The following is a 25,980-nucleotide window of genomic DNA, read 5'->3' as shown; positions in this document are numbered from 1 at the left end:
TTGACTTTCATGACATAAACTTTGATAACATGTTTTTGTACAAAATTATCAACTATGACATTCTTGTAACGGATTCCTTTGAGCAGAAGTAGATCATCATGTTAACTTGACTGATTGGTGTAAATGCAGTAAGCACTCATTTCCTGACACTGTCCTGATAAAAGTGTTGATGGCTGACATCAACTGATGAGCTTTCTGTGAGACTCGGTTGGAAAAATATTGCCTTACAGGGACATGCCCTACTATAATGTCATTGAAGACGCAGTTCTTAAAGTGATTAAAATGGAGTAAAGTATCGAGGCTGGGTTAACTGTCAAGTGATTAATAATAGTAATGCGTAGTGTGTAATAGTGACTCATGTTGCCTCTTATTGGCAATTTGTTGCTGCCATTTCTCTGGCTAGCTGGCCTAGTCTTTGCAACAATAGCGTTCAGCGTTCAAATTGATTGTTATTCCTTCTCTTGACTTTGCTTTTTTCTCTGTTAGCAAGGTTTGTGTTACATGCGTTGTACACAGTCAGCAGATTAGTCTGTTGATCATCATGCTAGCATACACATGCCATTCCTTCTCACTTAGATTTCTGACCAGTCTCCCTTGTGCTCTCCTCTTGCTAAACTGTTGTTAATTGGCTGCAGATGGATTTATAGGTTTTAGGCTGGCATCTGCCCATGAATGCTTGGGCCCGAGCCCCGGCCCCTCCTGTCTACATGTGTCCTTGAGCGATACCCTGAAGCCCACTGCTCCGAACGCTTAGGATGGGTTAAAGGCAGAGGTCGAATTTCATGTATGTAACGTATGAGACGATAGAAAAGTTGTTTATATAACAGCAGAGCTAAAAGCAGCAGGGCCAGGGCGGGCTAGACTAAACGACTCAATGATTTTCCACATGGGTTGTAGCTCCACTGGTTTGACCTGCTTTAACCCAAATTCCTGTTCATTGATGTCACAGGAGCGTTGACCCACCAGCAGTTTATTGCTTTAAGGTTTCCATAGCAAACCAGTCTGACAGACCAAACTGGGGTGTGGTCCATGTTCCGGCATTGCAACATCTGACCGTTTGTTGTTATTTAGTCCAGGGAACAGAGGTAACATATTCATTGTGATTAGGCCATGCTGCTCTTTCCTGTTTTACGAATGCTATTCATTGTGAATGAAAGGACTTCCTGCTGATCCCAGAATAGATGACAGATGGTAGAGTGAGAGAGAGCAAGTAAATCTGTCTAGAAAGCTATTGTGTAATGATAGATAGCCTCCTGTCCTGCTTAACACGTAGGCATACCTCAGTCTGGTTTATAGAGGTTAGAGAGACAAGTTAAAGAAAGTGTTTACTACTTAGTAAAGCGTCTTTGCTCTGCGGGCTCTTTCCCTTTGTTTGGCGTTTAAATAAATGTTGCTTGAATAAACAAGGCTGGTGTACCGGACAATGAAGCATGGAAGCTACAATGACGTTGCTGTATGATGTCACCCTCAAGTAATGAAAAACCATGAAACCCTGTGGTGGACGCTTGCTACAGACCACGTTTCAGTTCTTTCCCCATAGCTGGTAGTAAGACGTGTTCGGTAAGGTCGTTTATCACAGTGTCACTGAGAGGGAACGGGGTTACACACTAGTGAAAGAATGTGGTTGGGGGAGGGTGTGTCCTGTCATTGATAAAAGGTGTTCCCATTTCGTTGAGCATTTCCTGGAACTGTGGTTTCTGTTAGCCGATTAGGACTAGACTGCAGCCGATTGTTGACAGTGGAGCCACATTTTATCATTGGCAAGCCTTGAAATGAAAACTCGACGCCACCAAACACTGGTGTGGCTGGCAAGCTTAAAGGCTTATTTGTAGAGATCCAATTTGTGTTCACAAAACTACTCTTGACATTTGAAAATGTAAATTATGTGGCCACAAATTATGAGTGATTGGTAAAGTAAAGCAGTCATTAATACTTGCCAGTAGAGTCATTAGAATGCTAATTTAACATTTCCCTGTTCAGCCAAAAGGTCTTAAAGTAGTTTCAATATAGAGTTGTCCGTTATTCATGACCATCGGTACACATTCGTGTACACCTGTCTGCTTAAGATTTTGATCTTATCAGTTTGCTGTAATACTATTTTTTTTTTTTTAATAAGAATTTACTAAACACCACAGACTGTACTTAATGATGGGTAGTTGGATGGATTTTTTTTAGCATTTTCTTGATTGGGATAAAATAATCAGATGTTTTAATGGCAGCTAAATATTGTAATGCAAATACATATTTGTAAGTAATTATTTGTTTATATTTATTCCATTTGTTTTTAAGTGCATGTTCAAGGTACTTGTCTCCATGTGTGGGAAATAATTGTATCTGGCCTGTTAAGGCAAATGGAAATTATGTCACAACAAAGGTAAGTAATTGACTACAAAAGACATTTGTAAAGATGCATCTACAGAGCTGCTGTGCCTCAAGTTCGATCAGGAAGTCAAGCTCCAGTGTAATTTGTACAACTGAGGCATATTGCTGTTAGGTTGCGAAAGTAGAGGAAATTGCAACAGCAAACGTAGTTTCATTTCCTCCAGGTTTACTTCACAGTGCTAGCGTTGCCATTTGCAATTTGTTAGCAAGAAGACAACGAAGTTCCGTTTGTGTAGTGAAAGCCTTTTGTCTGTTTGCTATGTTCAGTGTTATTGTTAAAAATCTGGTTTACAGTGGTTTCATTTTAGAATTGTAACAATGAACAACGGTTTGTACTTGTACCAGAGTCTTGACACTCCTGCCCAGAGCTGTTCTGGCAGTGCCCTCGTAGGTTGTGCTGTGTCAGGGTTTGTGTGAGGCAGGCAGGATGCCCTGTTTCCAGCCTTGGCAGTAAACCGGGCTGCAGATCTTGCTGGTGTTGGGCTATGTGCTGCAAAGCATTTCACCCATAGCCTCGGGCTTTTGCTTTGATTAAACCTTTTTATGTCCTGTATCACGTTGTTTGTTCTGCAGGGACATTAGGGAATTCAGGGAAACTGAAGCCAAACTTTTACTTTGTTGGTTGAGTCAATTTAGCGTTAATTCTTTATCGCAGGTGATTGTCAGGACATTAGTTCTGACAAAAAAGTCTATAGTGTTACTCGTAGCCTTGACAAACCGCTCCCCAAATGCAGTCGGTTGCAAGAAGTCGGACCTTGTTCGGCGTCTGGTATTCAGACTGCAGTGAGACTACAGTGTGGTGTAATATGGTTGTAGTGAACTCTTCGGCCCCTGCTTTGAGAACTTGGCGGTGGGTTAGCCCTCTGCCCAGCCCATCTCTCTAACCATTGTGACCGCGCCACAGCTCCATGTGTCCACAGAGCTGCTGTTCAGTGTCAGGCTTGATGACCTCATCAGCTGGCTGTGGTAGTGTGAGGCAGCTGACCAGAGTGTCCAAGCCTTCTTCTTGGACACTGTTGTTGTTCGATCAGGACCAGGCATTTATTTAATTTGACTGTTAGAAATAATAATTGCTGTGTACAATGTTAACTGGGGCTCGTGAGCCGCCTGACACTTACTGCAAAACTTGAAAGTCACTTCCTGCTGTCCGACAAGTTGTTTTTTTTCCCTCCGGTTATTTCGCCACATGGTTGCCTGGACATCTCTGAGGAAATACTGCACTGGTTTGCAGTTATGCATTCGAACTGCCCCTTGGCAAATGGCAGCCTGGAGATGATGATTGTGGCAAAAAGAATGTGATCTCAATATTGGCACTGATTATCTGTGCAAATTATATTTAACTGTTTTGCAGGCTATTTTCTTTCAACCTAACATATCCCCCCCCCATTTCCCCCCCTTTCTCTTAGCTCCAAAACTTGGGGATCAATCCATCCAACATAGGCTTCAGCACCCTAACCATGGAGTCGGATAAGTTCATCTGCATCCGTGAGAAGGTGGGTGAGCAGAGTCAGGTGGTGATCATTGACATGGCAGACCCCAATACACCCATCCGCAGGCCCATCTCAGCCGACAGCGCCATCATGAATCCAGCCAGCAAAGTCATTGCACTTAAAGGTAAGGCAGTGTGTTGGCATTGCAGACCACATTTCTCTAAATCGGTGAAACTGAAACTACATTATATTATTTCAGTGTTGTTTTTTTAACTAATCCCCGTAAGGGGCCTGTAGCACTCTGTTCTGTCATGTTTGTTCAATATAGCGGCATTATCCATTAAATAGTTAAGAATATTTAGAATTTATTCTCATCTATTTATGTCCATAAGCTACTTTAGTTTTCCACTGTGAATTAGGTTTTATCGGCCAACATGTATGTTTCTTCCAGACATTTGTCCTGTAAATATTCAAAGTAGCATATTTTTATTATTTTTGTCCAGCATCCATGATTGCTTTGACTTTTTTTGTTGTTTTTGTTTTTGTCTTTTCTATGTTCTTTTTTTTTCTTTACTGCTTTCTTATGTGTTTGCAGACGGTGAGTTGAAATTTAACTTCTTCATTGTGGAAGTAAAATCCTGTTTTCAAGATGACATTTATGAAATTATCCTGTTCAGCTTTGCCCTCTGCAGTAACCAAATGAAGCATATAGACTGTTTATTACGGCTGACATGACTTGATCAACCATTGTGTACCATTGGGCACTTTAAACTTGGGTTTTGGTACAATTTTCTTAAAGTCTGTTTGTTAATGGCTTAGCTTTTTAATATTTTACATATCTAAACCCATCTCTGGATAATTCTTTGGACCTTTTCTTCGTAAACAGGATTTAGCTTTCACGGCCTTATAGCTTGCTGGCATACCATCATTTTTATTACATTAGAACCTGTTTAATGTGGTAATACTGTGGGTAAAAATGATTTCATTTTCTTCTCAATTGTTATTTGAAATCCATGTCTTCTTCCATTGGTGTGAAGTGGTCATCACCCAAACCTGCTGTGTCACTTGTTTCCCAGCTGTGTTTAATATTTGTTGTTTCAATCATTCTTTTGACCAACTTGTGGTTCTCTAAACCAAGGACTGAAGATTAGTTTTCTCCAACTACCAGAGAGCGTAGACTTACTGTGCTAACCTATGTGGGGAGTCTAATGGCATGTGATGGCTGCATTGACTTGATTTTGATTGGTTCTATCACAACTGGTCCCAGATGAGGAGTGACCTGGGACGAGAAGATATTTTGCATAATAACCTGTGAGGCTCGCTTGTCAGGGTGTGAGAAATAGAGTTCAAGAGCACTTGTTGCCCAGCTGATCCAACAGCTCTGTGTCCATCTGGCTGTAATCAGCTTGTGGCCTTGTCCCCTCCCAACTATTAGAATAACATCTCATGAGCCAAACAGCTTGTGTCTTAACTATCTGCCTGTGGTCCCAGTCTTATGCTATGAAATGGATGTCTAAGGTCCTTCAGCTGTTCTTGTAAAGTGACTTGTATCAATATGTCATCACAATGAGCATTAGGGCATTGACAAGACCAAATTATTTACCCCAGATCATTAGTCGTACATACCTCGTGAACATCAGTTGGTGTTCACGTTTAACAATGAGGAATGAGATGGCAATAGCTGATAGAAGTGTTGTTTTTGTTGGATTGATCCTGTAATGGTGTTGGTGAAATATCTGTGCAGGTGTGACAGTGTGTAGCTCTCCTCCCTTTGAATTTATGGATTAGTTATATTTAGTTAAACAGAATGTGGTACAATGTGCAGTTTTATAGAGTTCTAGGTCATCGCTGACAAACGTGTGACATGCAGGCACGACAATAATTTCATCTCTTCACATTATGCTGCCTCCTTAAATGTAACACAGCAACCGCATAAGGCTCTGTTTTCTGTCTCTTTAGAAGAAGATTGGTTTAAAGCGACTTTCACCCTGATGAAGTTGGTGTTAATGCCTCAAAGAAGACACTGATCACATCCGCTAGCTGTAAATTGGGTCTTTTAGTGATTAGGACAGCTCAGTAAAAATGTTTCCCACAAAAAGCAATGTTAACTTTATGAACAGTTAGAGTAGCTCAACAGTGTTTTGGTGAGCTTCAGATCAATTTTGCTCAAGTTATAGTACCTGTCTTGTCCTCACTAATTATGTAGCGTAGGGTTAGATCTTCCTCACTCTTTCTACCCCCACTGTCTTCCCTGCTCACTCTACCATAATAATGCTTCTCAGCCGACCTTGTCGTATGACACGGAATCGAGCTGTAACCTTTTCATGTCACTCTTTCTGAAGGACGGACACAATGCGCACACACACCTCCCAACAGCTGATCATAATCCAATTAAAAAATCCCTTTGCTTGCTCTTTGAAATTTGGCTGCTGCTGCAAGTGATCCATTCGCCACACTGCTTTCTGTACTCTGATCCCATGGCTTAGTGATGACAAACTGATCTTGAAAGTTGTGCTAACGCATTGGTCTTTGCTTTTTCTCACTCTGTCGACGAGTATTGAATAATGAGCAAACAAGGCAGTCACACTGCTTCTTAATAAAGCTTGAGGTCACGAAATTAACCCTAACTAAAAAATATAAGTGCAGGTGAGTGAACCTTTTGTGAACATGTAGTTTATGATCTGTTACCAGGACAAACATTGAACTTCAATTGTAAACAATCAAACATAATCATTATGGGAAACCTTTCCTGCGACTCTTGTCCAAAAGTCTCCCTTCCCCGTTAATTGTGCCTGTATCCGTCATGCTTCTGTCGTATTCCAACGTTGACGCAGATGTGTTTGCCTTTTTTGTGAGTTGTTTGTTACTTGTTTCTACTCTGTCTGCTTCGTCTCTCTCGATGAAGGCTGTTCATTTGATGGGGTGGGCCATGTAGTCGGACATGACAATACATGACACATATATACTGAGTATATTGTTGAAACCTCTTTGAAAAGCTATGGTCAGTTTAGTAAAACACTGTTTATCAGTCTATATTCTTAATTTTTTTTATGACTATGCTCATAAAGAGGTATTCTGTCATTCACACTCTCACAGACCGCAGGAAGCCCCTCAAACAATTGTTGTCTTAGTTTTGCTCACTGGATTGTTTAAGTTAACACGCACTAAAAATTAGTCTTAACTTATTTGACCTATAATCCAACATGCATTGGAGAACTCTGCAGTTGTGTGTTCTTATTGGACTGCCATTTCATAATATGCCAATAGAGTTTAGGACAGAATAATGGACTTGCTTAAAGTGCACATGACACAATGACTCCTTGTGTAGCCTCCCAGGAGGCCGAAATTTTAATTCACTTGTTTTTCTATGACAGTTGTCTCACTACACTTCAGATACACACCACTATTTCCGACTACAGCATGTATGGCATCCCCTTTCTAACAGTCATGGCATCGTTGCTTGATGACCTCTGTGTCATGACTACCAATATTTCAAATTTGAATCTCCTTTTTCTATCAAAATTTGGTCTTTCCTATAAATGTGTGTGTGTGTGGGGACACACTGTTGTCAGAGACTATAACCTTCCTCTGGGGCCTGGTTCCTGCCCCCTTCCCCCCCCCCCACTAGCCTCCAAAACCCTTCAGATCTTCAACATCGAGATGAAGAGCAAGATGAAGGCGCACACCATGACGGACGATGTTACCTTCTGGAAGTGGATCTCCCTCAACACAGTTGCACTTGTGACTGACAATGCCGTCTACCACTGGAGCATGGAGGGCGACTCGCAGCCTGTGAAAGTCTTCGACCGCCATTCCAGCCTGGCAGGCTGCCAGATCATCAACTACCGCACTGACGCCAAGCAGAAATGGCTCCTTCTCATCGGCATCTCAGCCCAGGTACGTAAAGTCTAATGCCCAATATATTTAGTTAAGATTGAGACGGTTCTTCCTCACACAGAATATACAGTGATAGCCTGTTTGCCTTTATAAGTAACCATCGATACGCCGTAGCTTAAGCACTGGTTAGCCAGTCGGTTTAGTATGTATATTATTAGACATATTAATGTTTGTTTTACCTTTCAGCAAAATCGGGTGGTTGGAGCCATGCAGCTGTACTCTGTTGACAGAAAGGTTTCTCAGCCCATTGAAGGCCATGCCGCCAGCTTCGCCCAGTTCAAGATGGAGGGGAATACAGAGGAGTCCACTTTGTTCTGCTTTGCTGTCAGAGGGCAGGCTGGAGGGAAGGTGATTGGTGTTACATACTAGGGGAAACAGGATTTTAATGCCATTTGGCATTCTCGTTGCAAATCCTGAGTTTCTCACTCGTGTGTTTTTTTTCCGTTTTTTTTCTCTTTGACGCAGCTGCATATCATTGAAGTGGGGACCCCACCAACTGGCAACCAACCATTTCCAAAGAAGGCAGTGGATGTGTTCTTCCCTCCAGAAGCGCAGAACGACTTCCCTGTGGCCATGCAGGTATGAAGCATACTTCCAGAATTGAATCAGACTAGGGCTGCCACTTCTTCAAAATGTCAAGTTTGAACGAACATGTAATTCCCTTTTAATTCATTAGAAGGCAACACATAGATCGTAATGCAAAGGCAGTCATTTTGTTTGTTATAAAGTCAACATACAGCCATGTCTTGCCAAAATATTTCCACACATTGCATCTTCGATCATTTGGTGTCCTGATTATGCGATAACCATGGCTTTGCGCAATAGTGTCCGTTTTTCTTCATCATTTTAGTTTACTGATAGGTCAACAGGGCATGCAATAGGTCAAGCTTTTAAGAATGCCCTCTGCTGGACCACACAGCAAACTACTTCAAACGGGCTGTTGCACCTAATACAAAGTGGCCCGTGCTCAATGTGAAATCGGTATGCTGATAAAGCTAAATGGTACATGGGTTTACATGAGGTCTTTTTTTTTAAACTATAATCTGATTTACAGACTCTATACTTCATCTTTGTTTTTTGACAGATAAGCTCCAAGCAAGATGTGGTTTTCCTCATTACCAAATATGGCTACATTCACCTGTATGACTTGGAGACGGGCACCTGCATCTACATGAACCGCATCAGCGGAGAGACCATCTTTGTTACTGCGCCACATGAGGCCACCGCAGGCATCATCGGGGTCAACAGGAAGGGACAGGTAAGAAGGTCGACCTGTGCTCATGGAAATGAAATGCATGTTTCGAATAGCTGCCCAGTGTTCATGTCACTGTAAAATTCTGGTGATGAAACCAACTATTTTTCTAAACCTCTAACACACAGCCACAGCAGAACCACTTCTTTATCATGCACCCCTCATGTCATCAGCAAACATGTGTACAGCAAATCTGACACAGATGTGAATGTAAACCACCACATCAACATCAGCTGCTGCATGGGGAAATAACAACAACTCGTTGTTTGTCTGTCGTCATCAGGCAGGCTCAGACTTTGCCAGCAGGCATTATAAATAATCCAAAGTGTAGGGTCTCACACACACACACACACACACACACACAGAGAGAGAGACACGGGAGAGGGTTGTGTCTTACTGCTTTTGTAAAGCTGAACCAGAGAGGAGAACTGGATCCAGCCAGCTGATTAATAATGTTCCAGCCAGGCCACACACCAAATGAATAATTGAGCAAAGGGAGGAAAGCTGATCTGAGGCGGTGACAGAGATCTAGCTGTATGGCTGCGCAGTGAAGTGCGTATCTGTGTCTCCACAAGTCACATGCACACAAACACACTGGTAGTGATCTGAGAGATAATAGGCCACCACTTGGTACCTGATACTTAGTCATACATTACTACAATGCTTTTCCCATACATTCCTCTTAAATCTGCTATTGTCTTTGGTCAACAAGCAACATAAGCACTCGCATTAACAAAATCTAACCAAATGAGGCGATTTCTTTTTGTTTTTTTAATCTAATATTTGCTAATATTTTTGTTTCTGTTGTTGTGGGATTACAGGACTTTGGTAATTGTAAGCAAAACCCACTGGGGGGTAAAACCCTGCTGTCACAGCGGTGAGAAACATACCACCATAACCCCACTTTGAGGTCAGGTGCTAGGATGTTGATGTTATGGCTGGACAAGAAAAAGATGGGTACTAGTTTAAACATAAGACTCCTGGTTTGAATCCTTTTTACGACTTGGTGTCTGATATTCACTTGAACGCTTCAGTCTCTCCAGTGTTATTGCTTCCACGCTGCCTTAACTGGTTCCCTGTAGCTGTCAGGATGTTTCTAATTGGTAGCTATGGACTTGGCATTGTCTCCTTGTGAGTCGCAGCGTCAGGATCTCTGATGTTGTGACTCAGACTGGGCAGTGTGCATGTGTCAGACCTGGCCTGACATCGACATGCAGTGGTGATAGCTGCCTTACAGAACTGCTGCACACAAACCAGAGAAGGAATGAGAGAAAATTAACAAGCAAGAGGGGGGGTAAGGGCCCACCATGCATCAGCACATGATGTCAAGAGGGAGGCACAGCCTGGTGCCCTGAATCCTCTTAGTGCTGGTCCTCTCGTCCAATCAGAACCTCCACCTTGTCTCTTCGTAGTTTTACTCTTCTGTGTGTGTGTGTGTGTGTGTGTGTGTGTGTGTGTGTGTGTGTGCGCGTTTGTGTCTGGGCCAGCGTATCACTTGATACGACAGTTCATGTGTCATCTGACTCTTGGTGCTCTGTTGTTGAGAACAGTTGTTCTGGCAAGCTTGTCTCTTTTTTTTTTTTTTTTTTTTTTTTTTTTTTTTTTAACTTTCTTTCCATCAGACTCTAATAATTTAAATTACATTTTAAATGAACTTGAGTGTTGGCTCACTTGTCCAGAGGATTTATTATATCTGCCTTGTTTTCTCTTTATCATTCCTGACTTAAATATTGGTCATCTCTTCCGGGTGCCGTATCGTCCTCACTGACCACACTTGGCGTACATACTGAGTAGAACACAGAATCTCCTCTACCGGACCTATTTTTACTCCTGTCTTTTCTGTCCATGTTTTATTTCAACCAGCCTACCTCCAATTAGCCGACCCACATTAGAGTCAGTGAGTGACTTTGCTTTAGTGGCTGGAAGAATGAGGTCTAGTCACCCGTGTTAAAAGCTGGGAGCACTGACCTGCTGGGCTTGTTTGTAGAGGGGCCAACACTGGCTGTCTTTCTCCTTTCGCCCCTCCCCAATCCTCCGCCCTGCTCTTTTCATTCGACTCATTCTCCTTTCTGTTTCTGTTGCCAGACTGCTCACAAAAGCCATCCGTTACACTGACCCACTAATGATACATTTGCATTCAGCAGCCACAACCCAGGGCCAGGCAGCGTTTAATGGCGTTTAGTGCTATTGCCCACAGTTGCATTCAGCTGAGCCTGCCCACTCTGCTAATTTCTGGCACAGGATGTGAATAAGGAATGTGTTGATTTATGCCAGCATAGTTTAGATGTATCTAAGATGAGTTCAAATAAAAAGACCACCTGTCTGTGTAAGCCTAGCTTTAAGTCGGAGCCATTGTGGGGGTTAGGAAGCAGTGCATTTGATTTCATTGACTTTGACATGATGCTTTGTATGTAAGAGTCATGCCTTGACTAGCTGCAGATGCATTTACTTTAGACGGACCTTTACAGATAGAGGTCCTGAGTGGATGATACTGAACTGAGACAAACTACAGACAAAAAAAGGAAACAGAAATGTGTTGTTTTCCATCAGATTTATACAAACAAAGAGCTAAACTCTGTCAGCTGGATTGCCGTGTCTGGTCTCTAGTGAACTGTACTACAACATTCTCTATTTTCCCTGTAACACAGGTGCTGTCAGTCTGTGTGGAGGAGGAAAACATCATCCCCTACATCACTAACGTGCTCCAGAACCCGGATCTGGCTCTCCGCTTAGCTGTCCGCAACAACCTCGCCGGTGGTGAAGAGCTCTTTGCACGCAAGTTCAACAACCTGTTTGCTGCGGCCAACTACTCCGAGGCCGCCAAGGTTGCTGCCAATGCACCAAAGGTACTCTTCCTGTTAGCATGGGGCCAATCAACAGCACTCTGACACAGTCTGAAGAAAAAGGAGTGTAGGGTCCACATGGTTGTATTTATTGCAGTGTTGGATTGCATTATATTCTTCCCACTTGTTTTGCCGTTTAGCGGTCGTTTAGATGTCCTCTCACCTTCAGTGGATTTTTTTTTCCCCCTCTCAGGGTATCCTGCGAACCCCAGACACCATCCGTCGCTTCCAGGGTGTTCCAACTCAGCCAGGCCAGACCTCCCCTTTGCTGCAGTACTTCGGCATCCTGTTGGACCAGGGTCAGCTCAACAAGTTTGAGTCCCTTGAGCTTTGCAGGCCAGTCCTCCAGCAGGGCCGAAAGCAGCTCCTGGAGAAATGGCTGAAGGAAGACAAGGTATTGCTGATCTCCAGCCACAGGAAGAGGCTCTTCCTGAGTTGGCTGTTTGTTTATGTGACTCGCCTATTATATTGGTTCATGTGAGAACATCCGTTATGTCAGGAATTTGTGACGTTGTCCTTAGAAACTGTAGATTGTAGTGGTTCTAAACTGCTTCAATGGTAAACAACAGAATCTGTGATGGGGGATATAATTTCATATAAATATACATTTTCACAAGTTTTGTATTCAGCATATATTTGTGTATTTTAATGTTGTTGTTTTTTTTTTAAATCATCCATTCATTTACCATACTTGCTATTCATTTTCTTTACCTTAGTAGGCTCTCCTTTTTCATTTGAAGGTCTGGGTGTGTTTTCATTATGTATATTGAGAATAACATGATACCGCTATAATTGTCCTGAATTGCTTCCAATGCTGATGTTAGTTGTCCTACGTTTCAGTTGGAGTGCTCAGAGGAACTGGGTGACCTGGTGAAGGCAGTGGATCCCACCTTGGCACTCAGCGTCTACCTGAGGGCCAACGTCCCCAGCAAAGTCATCCAGTGCTTTGCAGAGACTGGTCAGTTCCCCAAGATCGTCCTGTACGCCAAGAAGGTACGTCTGTCTGAGAGGATGTCTGAGCGCTTTAAGTTTGAAATGCATGGCCAATAAAGGAGAGGGCGGACTGTGTGAAATGCATTTCTAAACAGAAAGCCTTCCCTAATGCCTAATTCAATGATGTAGTTTTCAAGTATATTGTCAATAAAGATGTGTGTCTCCATAAAGTGTAGTGAACATAAGACTTGATTATAATGTAGATGTATCCATTGTTTCTGTTCCAGGTGGGCTACACTCCTGACTGGATCTTTCTGCTCAGGAATGTGATGCGGATCAACCCAGAACAAGGCCTGCAGTTTGCCCAGATGCTGGTCCAGGATGAAGAGCCACTGGCTGACATCACACAGGTCAGAGGAAGGGATGCTGGTTTTCCACTGATCCATCTGGAAAACTTTTAATTTTGCTAATGAATTACTTCCTAATTATAAAAAAACTGCAGACTCTTGGGATATAAGCTCACAATTTTACTTAACAAAAAAAGTTGTCTCACCCTAACCTCCAAGTCTACCGTTTCTTGAAACTTGACAAAGTATTTGACTGAGTCACATGACATGCCGACATCTGCGAACCTCAGCTATCCTGTAGTATAAAGGAAGTTCACCTCTTCCTTTACTTCCTGCCACTTGTAGACACACTGCACTGCAAGTGCCAGCTGCTGACACAGCGTTCTGTGTAGCCTCGAGCGCTGTACTGGCGGGTAACGAGAGTAAAACACGTTGCATTGGAGACTTTCTTAAATCTTTGGAAGAGGGAATGTGTTGTATTCAGCCATCTTTCTTTGTATCTCAAGTAAAATCATGTCAGTGGAGCAGAACTGTAGGAGACTGTGGCAGGGGTGTTACGCTTAAGTTGGACGAATGTGTCATGTACCAATGGCTACAGGGCAGTTGTATTTTATTTTGTTCAAAGAGAGGGTCTCGCAAGTAATTTTCTTGTCTGGGTTTTTGCAGCGAATCAAGTTTGGTCTGTATTCCTCTCTTGAGTGCTCTCCTTTGTGTCTGTACAGATCGTGGATGTATTCATGGAGTACAACCTGATCCAGCAGTGCACCTCATTCCTCCTGGACGCTCTGAAGAACAACAGACCCTCAGAAGGACCACTGCAGACGCGTCTGCTGGAGATGAACCTCATGCACGCCCCACAGGTGAACACATCGACACAGACTTTACTTTAAGGAGTCTAAACAATAGAGCTGGGGTGAGTTTATTTCTAACTTCTTTCTTGCGTTGTTTCATGTTTGCAGGTTGCTGATGCAATCCTGGGCAACCAGATGTTCACCAACTACGATCGTGCCCACATCGCCCAGCTGTGCGAGAAGGCAGGACTCCTGCAAAGGGCGCTGGAGCACTACACCGACCTGTATGACATCAAGCGCGCGGTGGTGCACACGCACCTGCTCAACCCAGAGGTAGGCTTCAGTTACTGACCGAGTGAAATTAAATTTAAACTTGAGACTGTTTTTCATTCCTATCAAATAGTGTCCAACCTATGAGTTAAACTATCACTCCCTCCTCTTACCTCCAGTGGCTGGTGAACTTCTTTGGCTCGCTGTCAGTGGAGGACTCTCTGGAGTGCCTCAGGGCCATGCTGACGGCCAACATCCGCCAGAACCTGCAGATCTGTGTCCAGGTGGCTTCCAAGTACCACGAACAGCTCACCACACAGTCTCTCACTGAGCTCTTTGAGTCCTTCAAGAGTTTTGAAGGTGAGATCCCAAACTTAGCGCTGGCATACTGCTTCTCTTGATCTTTCTTTAGTGAAACACTTCTTATTAAACTTTCTTGTTGTATGAAAAAACATATGATATGAGCTCTTAGATTAGTGTTTGTGTATACTTGCATGTATTATGTTATTATTATGCATGCAGACTGTTCTTGGTGTGTGTGTGTGTGTGTGTGTGTCTTCTGACTATGACTGATCCGTTATATTTGTCGAACAGATGAGTGTTTATGGGATCCATCGTTGTCAAGTACTTTGCTAAACTCTCAGTTTTAGATATAATAAACAATTGATAGATGCATGCAAATTGTCTATTACGTTACTGTAATTATGTATTGTAATATGCTGCCTGTAGAATACAGCTTTTCATGACCCAGTTATCCTTCACATTCCCATACAAATTATGTGTGTAAAGAAAATTCAAGTTCATGGACACTGAAAAAAGTACTGAAAGATACTGCAGCCATTCCCTCATGCCCAGTTAGATGTCCCCTAACTATCAGTTAGACATGTAGGCCACAGCAGAGCCAGGACAATCAATAGATTGTGCAGAATGGCCTGGAGGTGATAAAGTTCACCTCTACTATTACTGGAATAATGAAGCATAAAGGTTCAGTAAGCTAATTGGGGAAGAGCAAAACAGCCGTCATGGCGCTACACTTTTAATGTCCGTTATATCTTTTAGGATGTATTGCTGGATCCATACCGCTATCATTAGATCGGTGACGCTGCAGAAGCTTAATATAAGTGACCGTGTGTGTCTCTCAGGTCTGTTCTACTTCCTGGGCTCGATCGTGAACTTCAGTCAGGACCCTGAAGTCCACTTCAAATACATCCAGGCCGCCTGCAAGACGGGCCAGATCAAAGAGGTGGAGAGGATCTGTAGAGAGAGCAACTGCTACGACCCCGAGCGCGTTAAGAACTTCCTCAAGGTAAAGGGTTAGGGACAGCTGGAGTAATCAAAGGCTGACGTTTTAAGTCTCTTCTTCTTTACCTGGTCCTTTCTTCTAATGTGGTCGCTGTCCCTCCCCTTATACAACTTATCTTTCTGTTCCTGATATGCGTTCTTGCTTTTATTATTTTTTTTTTTTAATCGTGTCTGAACTGTTTTTCACAGTATTAGGTGGTCTTAAGAAAAACGTTTTGAGTGTTGCACTTTAAATAAAATCTCTATTCCCAGTTCCAAATCACATTTTATACATAAAGGAAAAGCGTCACATTCTGACCCCTTTCTATAGATTAGCAAATTATTACTGTCACTGGTAGTTCCCCAGCAGTGAATTATCTTTTGTGCTTTTCCTCTTTTGTCTTTGGAATGGCAGGACATGTATCAGGTAAATCTATCCTTCCCCACAGTTCAGGACTTCCCCCTTCTTCTTTTTTCACCCCTACTCCTGAAGTTCAGGTGCAGGATTGAAATTTGGATTTGTATGGAGATGTATATGCTTATACACCACGATTCATACACCCATACTACATAGCGTTATGTAGTCTTAGTCATTCATTGGATGTTTTGTGTGTAATTGCAGTTCATGAGTGAACAATTTAGTTCCCTGCACCCCATATTTGAAGACATTGGAGGTGTCTGTGTATAGTGTGTAGTCCTGCAATAGGAGCCCCTAGTCAGTTCAGCATGTTCTTGGATGACATCGACAAGGTGCACAATCCCAGTTTGTTAATCCTGTATGAGTGTGGGTGGCGGCATTGTGGTACGGAGGACTAGTGGTCAGTGTAGTGTTGACCTGACAACTGGCAGCTCTCTGTATGCCAATAAGTAAGAAATAGAGATGCACCGATCGACCGTCTGGTGACCGGAATCGGACAATTTTCGGCTTGATCACCGGTGCCACTCCCAGATATAGAAGATTCTGTGCTGGTCTAATGTATGTGATACTGTGTGCTAATGGGAAAGGAGTGGTAATAATATAGTACATGCTTTGCATTCCTTAGATATAGCTATGCAGTGTTCTAAGCAGACTGGATGTCATGCACCTGATGATGGAACACGCATTACAACCAAAACAGACTTGGACTCGCAAAAAACGAAATGTGAGCGTCTCTGGGTCCGACTCAAAAATCGGAATCTGCCAAGACCGTTGCAATCAGTGCATCTCGAGGAAGAAGGCCACCGTAGAATATCTCAAGGTCTTGTTCTGTGACTCTGCTGTGAAACATGCTAATTTTGCGATGTGACGTCCATTTGTTGTAGTGACGAACCTTTTATTTCCCCCCCCCCATTGATATGGTTTTAAATGTGTACTTTCTTTTAATCTCTAAAGGACGGTTGACGTAGCTGGAAAATTATATTTTAAATGTAATTTCATCAGTGACTCTGATGAATGTCTGACCATCTTACACAGTACAGTATTGTCATACCTACAGTAAAATAAATGTCTGTTTTTATTAACAAAATACATGTAAATTCATTCTCTGTGCAGCGGTAGAAGATGCACCAAGCTTGGTTGGTGTTGTGGCTTGTATAGAGCTGTTGTGTTATCTTACTGAACCTGGCATCTTTCCCTCCACTGTGTGTGACGAACAGGAAGCCAAACTCACCGACCAGCTGCCGCTCATCATCGTCTGTGACCGCTTTGACTTTGTCCACGACCTGGTCCTCTACCTGTACCGCAACAACCTGCAGAAGTACATTGAGATCTATGTTCAGAAGGTACGGCTTTCAAATGCATCATGACGATTGTACATCATTGTATTTCAGAAATAAGATGATGAGATTTATCGTTTCATTTGTGTCTTAGGTGAATCCTAGCCGTCTGCCTGTCGTGATTGGTGGTCTCTTGGACGTGGACTGCTCGGAGGATGTCATCAAGAGCCTGATCCTGGTCGTCAGGGGACAGTTCTCTACTGATGAACTGGTCGCTGAGGTGGAAAAGAGAAACAGGTGCTGCGCTATTCTACCTACACCTTTCTAAACTTTACAACTCCAAAAGTAATTTTGTCCTTCCAGATAAGGGTGATAAGTTTTTACTTCTATTTAGAAAAAGGTTAATCATCGGGAGAGAAACTGTTGTTGCAGCTTTGTCTGAAACATCAGATGGTCGAGAAGATGGAGTATTTGAAAATTGGTGCTGACTTTTCTATGACCGACAATTTAGCTTTGAAATAGAAACAGTGTTGGTGCATTATTACTTTCTCTAATGACTTGTGTGATATTAAAAATCACTGATTATTCATTCATCTCCCTAGAAATGGGCTGCTTTCTGTCGCAGTAATGCATATCAGATTAAAACAGTTAGGATTTTTTGCCATTAGTCTAATTTTCAGCAATCAAAAAAAAAAAATTTAGCAGAAATATATATATATCTCATTTACAGGAGAGTTAACTTCAGTTAAACATATTTTATAGTGGTAGTAGAAGTAACAAGTTACAGCGATTTTTAAATAATGTTGATGACGGTAATCTACTGCGGGATCTTACTTAAGAACGTGCTGACATCCCTCTTCCCTTACAGACTGAAGCTGCTGCTGCCCTGGCTGGAGTCTCGTATCCACGAGGGCTGTGAGGAGCCCGCTACCCACAATGCTCTGGCCAAGATCTACATTGACAGCAACAACAACCCTGAGCGCTTCCTGAGGGAAAACCCGTTCTACGACAGCCGTGTGGTGGGAAAGTACTGCGAGAAGAGAGACCCCCACCTGGCCTGTGTGGCCTACGAGAGAGGACAGTGTGACCAGGAGTTGATCAATGTGAGGATGAACTTTTCTACTGCCTCTCACCGGTGTATCCAAATGTTTCAGTTCACCTCCTTTTTTTTTTTTTTTTTTTATGTAGCACTTTAAACTGCCTTCACTGTAGCAGGAAGAATTGTAATTGATGATCTTTTAATATCAGGTCTGCAATGAGAACTCCCTGTTCAAGAGCTTGTCTCGCTACCTGGTGCGCCGCAAAGACCCTGACCTGTGGGCCAGCGTGCTGCTGGAGACCAACCCCTTCAGACGACCACTCATTGACCAGGTAGAGTACACGCAAAACAAGTCTCATCCTAGTTGATGCAACTGCCTGACGTTGTCTAAGCTTCTGTTCCTTGGCCCTCAGGTGGTGCAAACAGCACTGTCCGAAACCCAGGACCCAGAGGAGGTCTCCGTCACAGTCAAGGCCTTCATGACCGCAGACTTGCCCAACGAGCTCATCGAGCTGCTGGAGAAGATTGTTTTGGACAACTCGGTCTTCAGTGAACACAGGTGATTAGTTGTAACATTTTTTGATTTCTTGCTGTGTCGTTTCCAAATTAAATGGCTAAAGTGTTCCTTTCTCCCCTCAGAAATCTGCAGAACCTGCTGATCCTAACCGCAATCAAAGCCGACCGTACTCGTGTGATGGAGTACATCAGCAGGCTAGACAACTATGACGCTCCCGATATCGCCAACATCGCCATCAGCAACGAGCTCTTCGAGGAGGCCTTCGCCATCTTCAAGAAGTTTGACGTCAACACCTCTGCAGTGCAGGTCAGTCATTAGCTCTTAAATAGCTAGAGCAATGCCTTATCGACTGAAGAAGTATTGATCGTTAACGTTTTGTTTTTAATCTAGGTGCTGATCGAACATATTGGCAACCTGGACCGGGCCTATGAGTTTGCAGAACGCTGCAATGAGCCGGCTGTGTGGAGCCAGCTGGCCAAAGCTCAGCTGCAGAAGGACTTGGTTAAAGAGGCCATCGACTCCTACATCAAAGCCGATGATCCCTCTGCCTACATGGAGGTGGTACAGGCTGCTGATAAGAGCGGTAAGGAGACTTGTTGAGCTCAAGTAAGAAAAGAAAAGCACCAGACTCGGTTGAGATTTTAGAGGAAATTAAATTAGTTTATAACCGAATTAGCGGCGCTCCGTTAGCTGCTATTCTCAATAAAAACAAGCTTGATTAACTTGATTAATGTAGAAACACACCAGCAACTTAATATTGCTGTCCGTGTGTTTCAGGAAACTGGGAGGACTTGGTCAAATTCCTTCAGATGGCTCGTAAGAAGGCCCGTGAATCCTACGTGGAGACGGAGCTCATTTTTGCCTTGGCCAAAACCAATCGCCTGGCTGAGCTGGAAGAGTTCATCAACGGGCCCAACAATGCTCACATCCAACAGGTCAGCCTTGCTCTCATACAACCCTCTGAGAAAACGCTCTCGGGTCTTAAATGAATACCGTGTCTTTATTGTATCTGTTATGTAGGTTGGTGACCGCTGCTATGATGAGAAAATGTATGACGCCGCTAAGCTGCTGTACAACAACGTCTCCAACTTCGGTCGTCTGGCTTCAACTCTGGTGCACCTCGGGGAGTACCAGGCCGCTGTGGACGGCGCCCGCAAGGCCAACAGCACCCGCACCTGGAAAGAGGTGTGCTTCGCCTGCGTGGACGGAAAGGAGTTCAGACTCGCCCAGATGTGCGGTCTCCACATCGTGGTTCACGCTGACGAGCTGGAGGAGCTGATCAACTACTACCAAGTAAGGTTTTTGTGTTTGCGTTTTCAGCACCCCGTGAGCTATTACGACTTATCCTACGTACTTCCATTAACACACTTTTACCACGTTCCATCCTCCCTCTTCTCTCTCAGGACCGCGCTTACTTTGAGGAGCTCATCACCATGCTGGAGGCCGCCCTGGGCCTGGAGCGCGCTCACATGGGGATGTTCACGGAGCTGGCCATCCTTTACTCCAAGTTCAAGCCCCAGAAGATGAGGGAGCATCTGGAGCTCTTCTGGTCCAGAGTTAACATCCCGAAGGTCCTGAGAGCAGCGGAGCAGGCTCACCTGTGGGCCGAGCTGGTCTTCCTGTACGACAAGTACGAGGAGTTCGACAACGCCATCATCACCATGATGAACCACCCGACAGATGCCTGGAAGGAGGGACAGTTCAAAGACATAATCACCAAGGTGCAGTTCGACTTGTTGTCAAAATTTAAATTGTAAATATCATTGTTTTTATTATGATGTACCCAACTGTCTCATTGTATTTGGCTTTTTCTTCTAGTATTGCAAAACTGTCATCATGGCTCATTTTGCAGTGTATTTCCCGCTCCAGTGTTTATGCTCATTAGTGTCTTCTTTTTTACTGTGTAGGTGGCCAACGTGGAGCTGTACTACAAAGCCACCCAGTTCTATCTGGAGTTCAAGCCCTTGTTACTGAATGATTTGCTCATAGTGCTCTCCCCCAGACTGGACCACTCCCGTGCCGTCAACTACTTCAGCAAGGTACACTTTAATCTCATTATGATGGGAGAAGGGCTGTGACATAAACTTCCTGTTTGTCAGGATTGAGTGTTTTTACTATCAACCTATTTTTATGCACAATTTCAATTTGCATATTCAAAATCTCTAGAAATTCTACAAGGAAGTCTGTGTGGACCAACAAGTACTGTAACGTTCCTCATACTAGTACATTAAACAAACGTATTTATCATATTCTCATCACGTTTTCCACCGGTTGAGATTTGTCTGACGTTCTTTTAATAACGTCTCGTTGTGTCTTCTTCTGCAATGAGAATTAGTGCCACCAACTGTTAATCGTGATGCACCCAACTCCTAATATTTACACAACGGTAGTGGACAGAAAGGATGAATTTGTAGATTTTCGAAAAATGTAGGATGTAAACTCATGCTAATGCGATGGTGAATGTACACGTGTGTCCACAGGTGAAACAGCTGCCTCTGGTCAAACCCTACCTGCGGTCAGTACAGAGCCACAACAACAAATCAGTCAATGAAGCACTTAACAACCTCTTCATCACAGAGGAGGACTATCAGGTGAGAGAGCCTTTGACGGTGCAACTGTATTTTGTTTCATCTTTTCATTTCACACACGTCGTTATTCTTTGATTTGACATTCTCCCCTTTTTCCCGTCGCACTCATTAGGCACTGAGGACATCAATAGATGCCTACGACAACTTTGACAACATCTCACTGGCCCAGCGCTTGGAGAAGCACGAGCTGATCGAGTTCAGGAGAATCGCAGCTTATCTCTTCAAGGGCAACAACCGCTGGAAACAGAGTGTGGAGCTCTGCAAGAAGGACAAGCTCTATAAGGTGTTTGTTTCCTCCCGGAACATTCACTTTGCTCTCATTGCGAAATGTTTCTGATACACTGCTGAGATTTGGCTCAGACCAGCCCTGAACCCGTGTGTGCTGTGTCTCCCCCGCAGGATGCCATGCAGTATGCGTCTGAGTCCAAGGACATCGAGCTGGCAGAGGAGCTGCTGTCCTGGTTCCTCCAGGAGGACAAGAGGGAGTGTTTCGCCGCCTGCCTGTTCACCTGCTACGACCTGCTGCGGCCCGACGTGGTGCTGGAGACCGCCTGGAGGCACAACATCATGGACTTTTCTATGCCATACTTCATTCAGGTCATGAGGGAGTACCTCAGCAAGGTGGGTCAGCTCTTGTCTGAACTGAGACATAAAGTGGTTTTGATATGAACGAAGCCCACATAGCTGTGTAACACTGCTGTCGTCCTGTCAGAGGATCAACACGAGCATCGGAGCACATTTTAGTTTGTTTTAAAAGGATTCATGCAGGTTCTCCTATCAGGGCATCGTGACCGATAGCAGGCAAGGAATCAAAACCAGCTTTTAACTTTCTGAACAGTGCAGTCAGGATTAATATGATTGTTCATTTTTAATGGATTATCTGTTATTAGGCCTGATTCTGATTATGTGCAGCATCATTTATTCAAACTACAAAATTAAGTAATTGTCATCTCTTCACTTTTTGGTCCTTTGGGTTTCTTGAGTCTGATCCATAAACCAGATAGTTTACAAAACTGTAGCTGATAAAACCATCTGTTTAAAGGACAAATAGTCCGAATACACGGCATGTTGACAAATTAAACATTTTTACTATTTTCCGTACTCAAAATTCTTTCCAATAGTTGACTGTTTAACAAAATTCCTTTACAGGGAAAGCCTTTTAATGTTTTCCTATGCTGCAACTCTTCTGTTCCAGGTTGATGCGGTAAATGAACAGGTGAAAGCTAAACGCTCTGTATTTGATCTCAAAGTATTTAGCTCGGAAGACTGCAGCCTCGAGTGTGCATGGTTTTTAGCTCCACTCTCATTTCGACACGGTCACTGAGACACCTTTCAAGCTGAAGTTGTAGTTGTTGTGGAACTTTCTATATGTGTAGTCCCTAATAATACTAAGTGTGAGGAAGTGAATCTGTAGCCGTCTGCTGCAACAATACAGGATTGGAGATTACGTATTCACTATATTAACATCAGACGCATTTTGGCATCAACTTGCATGCTTAATCAACTATCTGAAATACATCAGGTGTTATTGTATATCATATTTGAAATGAACTACAGTGCCTCTGTAAGGAAACAGAAAGGTTCAACCTCAACATGCTAATCTGGTCAGAGGCTTCAACGTGTACAATAACTTCTCTGCAACTTCACGTAAAAGTGCATTTCCTCACAGATGCTGACACTGCACAATATGAAGCTACACTGTACGTTCCTTAAAAGGGTTTAGAGGATAAAAGCATGTCCATCACATCTCTGGCTGATGCGTAGCAGCAGGCTGTTGGTTGTCGCCTGACTTCCTGTAGAAAAGCCAGGGAGCACCTGGTCTGAGACTCGCCCTCCTCTCTCCTCCCACACTGCATCTCAGTGCTGCAGCCTCTTACTCACTGCCAGCGGTGTAACACAAAGAGCATGACACTGTTTCTGGTCACAGAGAACTTAAAAAAAAAAACAAGAGAGCTGCTGTTTTCCTGAAGAGGCATGGAGAAATTGAATGATAAATGCATCGAGACAAGATGTGAGTGCACTGCTGAGCAAGCCTTTACTTTTAACTCTGCAAATATAACTGCATCCAGGTGCTACTGCTCTCTCACCCGTTGACCTGATGGGTACATTCTGCATATTGCTGCATCTGACTTGCTGCCTGTTGTTTTTCTTAGTGTTGTCTCTTTATTTATTTAAAGAATTGGCGGCTTTCATGGTTACTGTTAGCCAGGCCAACCAGACGGTTCAACAGAGGAAAGAAAATGATTAGTTTAACTTTCACCTTATTTAATATTACTAGTTTGACTTGTACTGCTAGTAGACACGCTTATATTCAGTACAAACTGTCGAACTGTCAGCATACTGTGTGTAAAATGTCAAAAGCTTATACAAATAGCACTGGTTCAATCACTTGAAATTGTCTTGTTCCTGTCAGTCGGGTTTTATTTTGTGTTGCTGCTGCGCGAAATCTGCGTACATGAGCCCACATGAGCATCCCTCGTCAGAAAAGTCGTCACAGATCAGTTAGAGTTTACATGCAACTGTTTTGGGGTTTTTCAACTTGTTTAGTGTGTTGCTTAGTCATTAATTGTTGTGGCTTTTCTCTGAATGCTCGCGTTTCTTTGCTTTGCAGGTAGATAAACTAGAAACCTCAGAGACTGTAAGGAAAGAGGAGGAGCAGGCAACAGAGACGCAACCCATCGTCTATGGTAAGTCCCCTCGTGACATTAGTGTCCACTTCACTGTGATCAAAAGCCGAGGCAGCAGGCCTCCCTCCATATCTGTGTCGGAATACATTGAAGACCCTGAAAACGTATTCAAATAATTATTAATTCATTAATTAACTAAATGTATAGCTGCTCTATAACATAAAATATGTATTCGTTTTACAAGCCTTTTGAAAAACGTATGTTTAATTGTAATATAATAATATCAGGGTGTTTATAAATGAGATTACGGTATTTTACAATTTTTTTGTGCGTTCATCAAAGTGATTGGTAACTGCTGCTTTTAGTACCACAGCTGAAAGGGAAACAACATGGTTCACCACATAAGAACAAGCATCAACAAACTAATGAGGATGCGCTGTGACCAAATCTTTAGAGTTTATATCAGAACTGTGGCTGTGGTTAGAATAAAACAGACCAGTTACATGTTGGAAACGTACCTGTGTGTGTGTGTTTCTTGCAGGCACGCCCCAGTTGATGCTGACAGCGGGCCCCAGCGTACCGGTGGTCCCTCAGCAACCGTACAGCTACAGCTACCAGGCGCCTGCAGGATACAGTCAGCCACCAGCTCAGCCAGGCTTTGGCTACGGCATGTAAAGACCCCACCCCCTTCTCTCCACATGCAGGCTGGAGCAACCATCCATCCGTCTCCCTCAGTCCTTCACCAGACCATTAGTGTCTCTCTCTGCCCCCCCACAGGGAGCGGGGAATAACACAGACAACCCTTTTTTTTGTCACCCCTTTTTAAACTGTCATGAAGGACTCAGTTTTATTTCTGTTGTCAAAGAAAAAGATTGAATCACAAAGATTAATTTTCTCACATTCCATATTGACTAGATTCATTTTTCTTTTGTCTATTTTATTTGAATGGGAAAGGGTTTATGTACAATGGGGGGCTTGTGAGAAGAGCTAGTCCTCTTCTCAGTTAAAGAAAAAAAGAAAAAGAAAAAGGTCTGTTGTGAAGCATCTGATTTGCACTCTGTAGTGAAAAGAAAATTAATGTAGAACCTCTTCCTCTTGATGTGTGTGAGCAGCTTCTTCTGTCAGACTGTAAAATGCATTTAATTATTGTATATTCAGACACAAAAAAATGCTATTATGTTCTTCTATATTTGAACATGAGACCGCCGCTTCAGTCACCACAATCCTGAAACACTACGTTGTACCAGTCATGTCCCCACACAGAAAACACAAGAGTATTTTACATACGAGTTACAGGAAAGTTAGATTCTTCCCTGCAAAGCCTATGCAGGACTCTCCAAACAAATTTGTGTTCAGACGATATTTCCATGTGCTTTAAATACTGCTCTAATGTGGGACCATTCCACCTCAGGAGGGACTGCAGACCTGTTTGACTAACATGCCCCCTCTTACTGCTGCGGTTTGTTTCTGCTGGATATCACTGTTGGTGTGCAGGAGCGATTTTTCAAACTTTATTCTCCTCGTGTCCTGTTGAGGGTTATCTTTTGACCTTTTCAGTTGACCCGCTCCTCCAATTCAGAAACCGTATCACAGGACTTGTGGTTATTTGAAGTTTTTATCAAAGGCTTGCGTGTATACAGGAAATCAGTCATTAACTCCTTTGAATTTATATTCTTATCTAAATTACCTTAGATTGAAATTGTGCACTTGAGATACTTTGTGCATAATCAGGATCCTAATGAATGAAACAGCGGTTTTGTTTTCCACTTAAAAATAAAGGCTTCTTGTTTGTCAAGAACGGTCTGATTGTGTCTTACTTGTACTGTGCAGGAGTGAAGCTGTGGGTTACATTTACACTACATCCACTGACATAGCTGCACATTCTGCCTAACTAAAGGGCCATGATGGATACTGAGCAGAGTGACCATCGGCTGTAATGTGCAGAAGAATGAGATGCTGTAGTTTGTGGTCCAATTCGATATTGCAGAAAAGTTTATTACTCACACTCGCATGATTTATTTCGTCTCATTCATGGAGACTGTTCGAGAGCTCTTTATTCAGCTGGATGCCATTTTTTTGATGCCATAT

At 43.1% G+C, this 25,980-nt stretch overlaps 1 protein-coding gene across 4 annotated transcripts in view; it reads left to right on the top strand.

Moving 5' to 3' along the window:
- The window catches only part of cltca (clathrin, heavy chain a (Hc)), a 31,271-nt gene extending 5,581 nt beyond the window's left edge, over window positions 1-25,690 (top strand). The window contains exons 2-32 of one of the 4 annotated variants that reach the window (XM_076102375.1): window positions 3,789-3,996; window positions 4,408-4,410; window positions 7,441-7,709; window positions 7,896-8,057; window positions 8,175-8,288; window positions 8,794-8,967; window positions 11,610-11,807; window positions 11,998-12,198; window positions 12,645-12,797; window positions 13,025-13,147; window positions 13,807-13,944; window positions 14,044-14,208; window positions 14,325-14,505; window positions 15,288-15,451; window positions 17,062-17,187; window positions 17,276-17,418; window positions 17,990-18,224; window positions 18,370-18,492; window positions 18,574-18,719; window positions 18,800-18,983; window positions 19,068-19,260; window positions 19,455-19,612; window positions 19,698-19,970; window positions 20,081-20,398; window positions 20,585-20,716; window positions 21,158-21,268; window positions 21,378-21,548; window positions 21,665-21,886; window positions 22,461-22,481; window positions 23,877-23,952; window positions 24,434-25,690. In XM_076102375.1, the coding sequence (XP_075958490.1) occupies window positions 3,789-3,996; window positions 4,408-4,410; window positions 7,441-7,709; window positions 7,896-8,057; window positions 8,175-8,288; window positions 8,794-8,967; window positions 11,610-11,807; window positions 11,998-12,198; window positions 12,645-12,797; window positions 13,025-13,147; window positions 13,807-13,944; window positions 14,044-14,208; window positions 14,325-14,505; window positions 15,288-15,451; window positions 17,062-17,187; window positions 17,276-17,418; window positions 17,990-18,224; window positions 18,370-18,492; window positions 18,574-18,719; window positions 18,800-18,983; window positions 19,068-19,260; window positions 19,455-19,612; window positions 19,698-19,970; window positions 20,081-20,398; window positions 20,585-20,716; window positions 21,158-21,268; window positions 21,378-21,548; window positions 21,665-21,886; window positions 22,461-22,481; window positions 23,877-23,952; window positions 24,434-24,567 (5,019 nt within the window). In that variant the 3' untranslated portion in view covers window positions 24,568-25,690. Of the gene's footprint in view, window positions 1-3,788; window positions 3,997-4,407; window positions 4,411-4,584; window positions 7,710-7,895; window positions 8,058-8,174; window positions 8,289-8,793; window positions 8,968-11,609; window positions 11,808-11,997; window positions 12,199-12,644; window positions 12,798-13,024; window positions 13,148-13,806; window positions 13,945-14,043; window positions 14,209-14,324; window positions 14,506-15,287; window positions 15,452-17,061; window positions 17,188-17,275; window positions 17,419-17,989; window positions 18,225-18,369; window positions 18,493-18,573; window positions 18,720-18,799; window positions 18,984-19,067; window positions 19,261-19,454; window positions 19,613-19,697; window positions 19,971-20,080; window positions 20,399-20,584; window positions 20,717-21,157; window positions 21,269-21,377; window positions 21,549-21,664; window positions 21,887-22,460; window positions 22,482-23,876; window positions 23,953-24,433 lie in introns of those variants that run through there. The other 3 variants (XM_076102376.1, XM_076102373.1, XM_076102374.1) reach the window with 3 other exon arrangements.
- The last annotated feature ends 290 nt before the right edge of the window (window positions 25,691-25,980 follow it).

Source organism: Anarhichas minor, unplaced genomic scaffold (genome assembly GCF_050575085.1).
Source record: "Anarhichas minor isolate MPS153535 unplaced genomic scaffold, ASM5057508v1 ptg000027l, whole genome shotgun sequence".
Taxonomy (NCBI): Eukaryota; Metazoa; Chordata; class Actinopteri; order Perciformes; family Anarhichadidae; genus Anarhichas; species Anarhichas minor.
The sequence above is the reverse complement of the archived record's forward strand: the minus strand, read 5'-3'. Positions and strand labels throughout refer to the sequence as shown.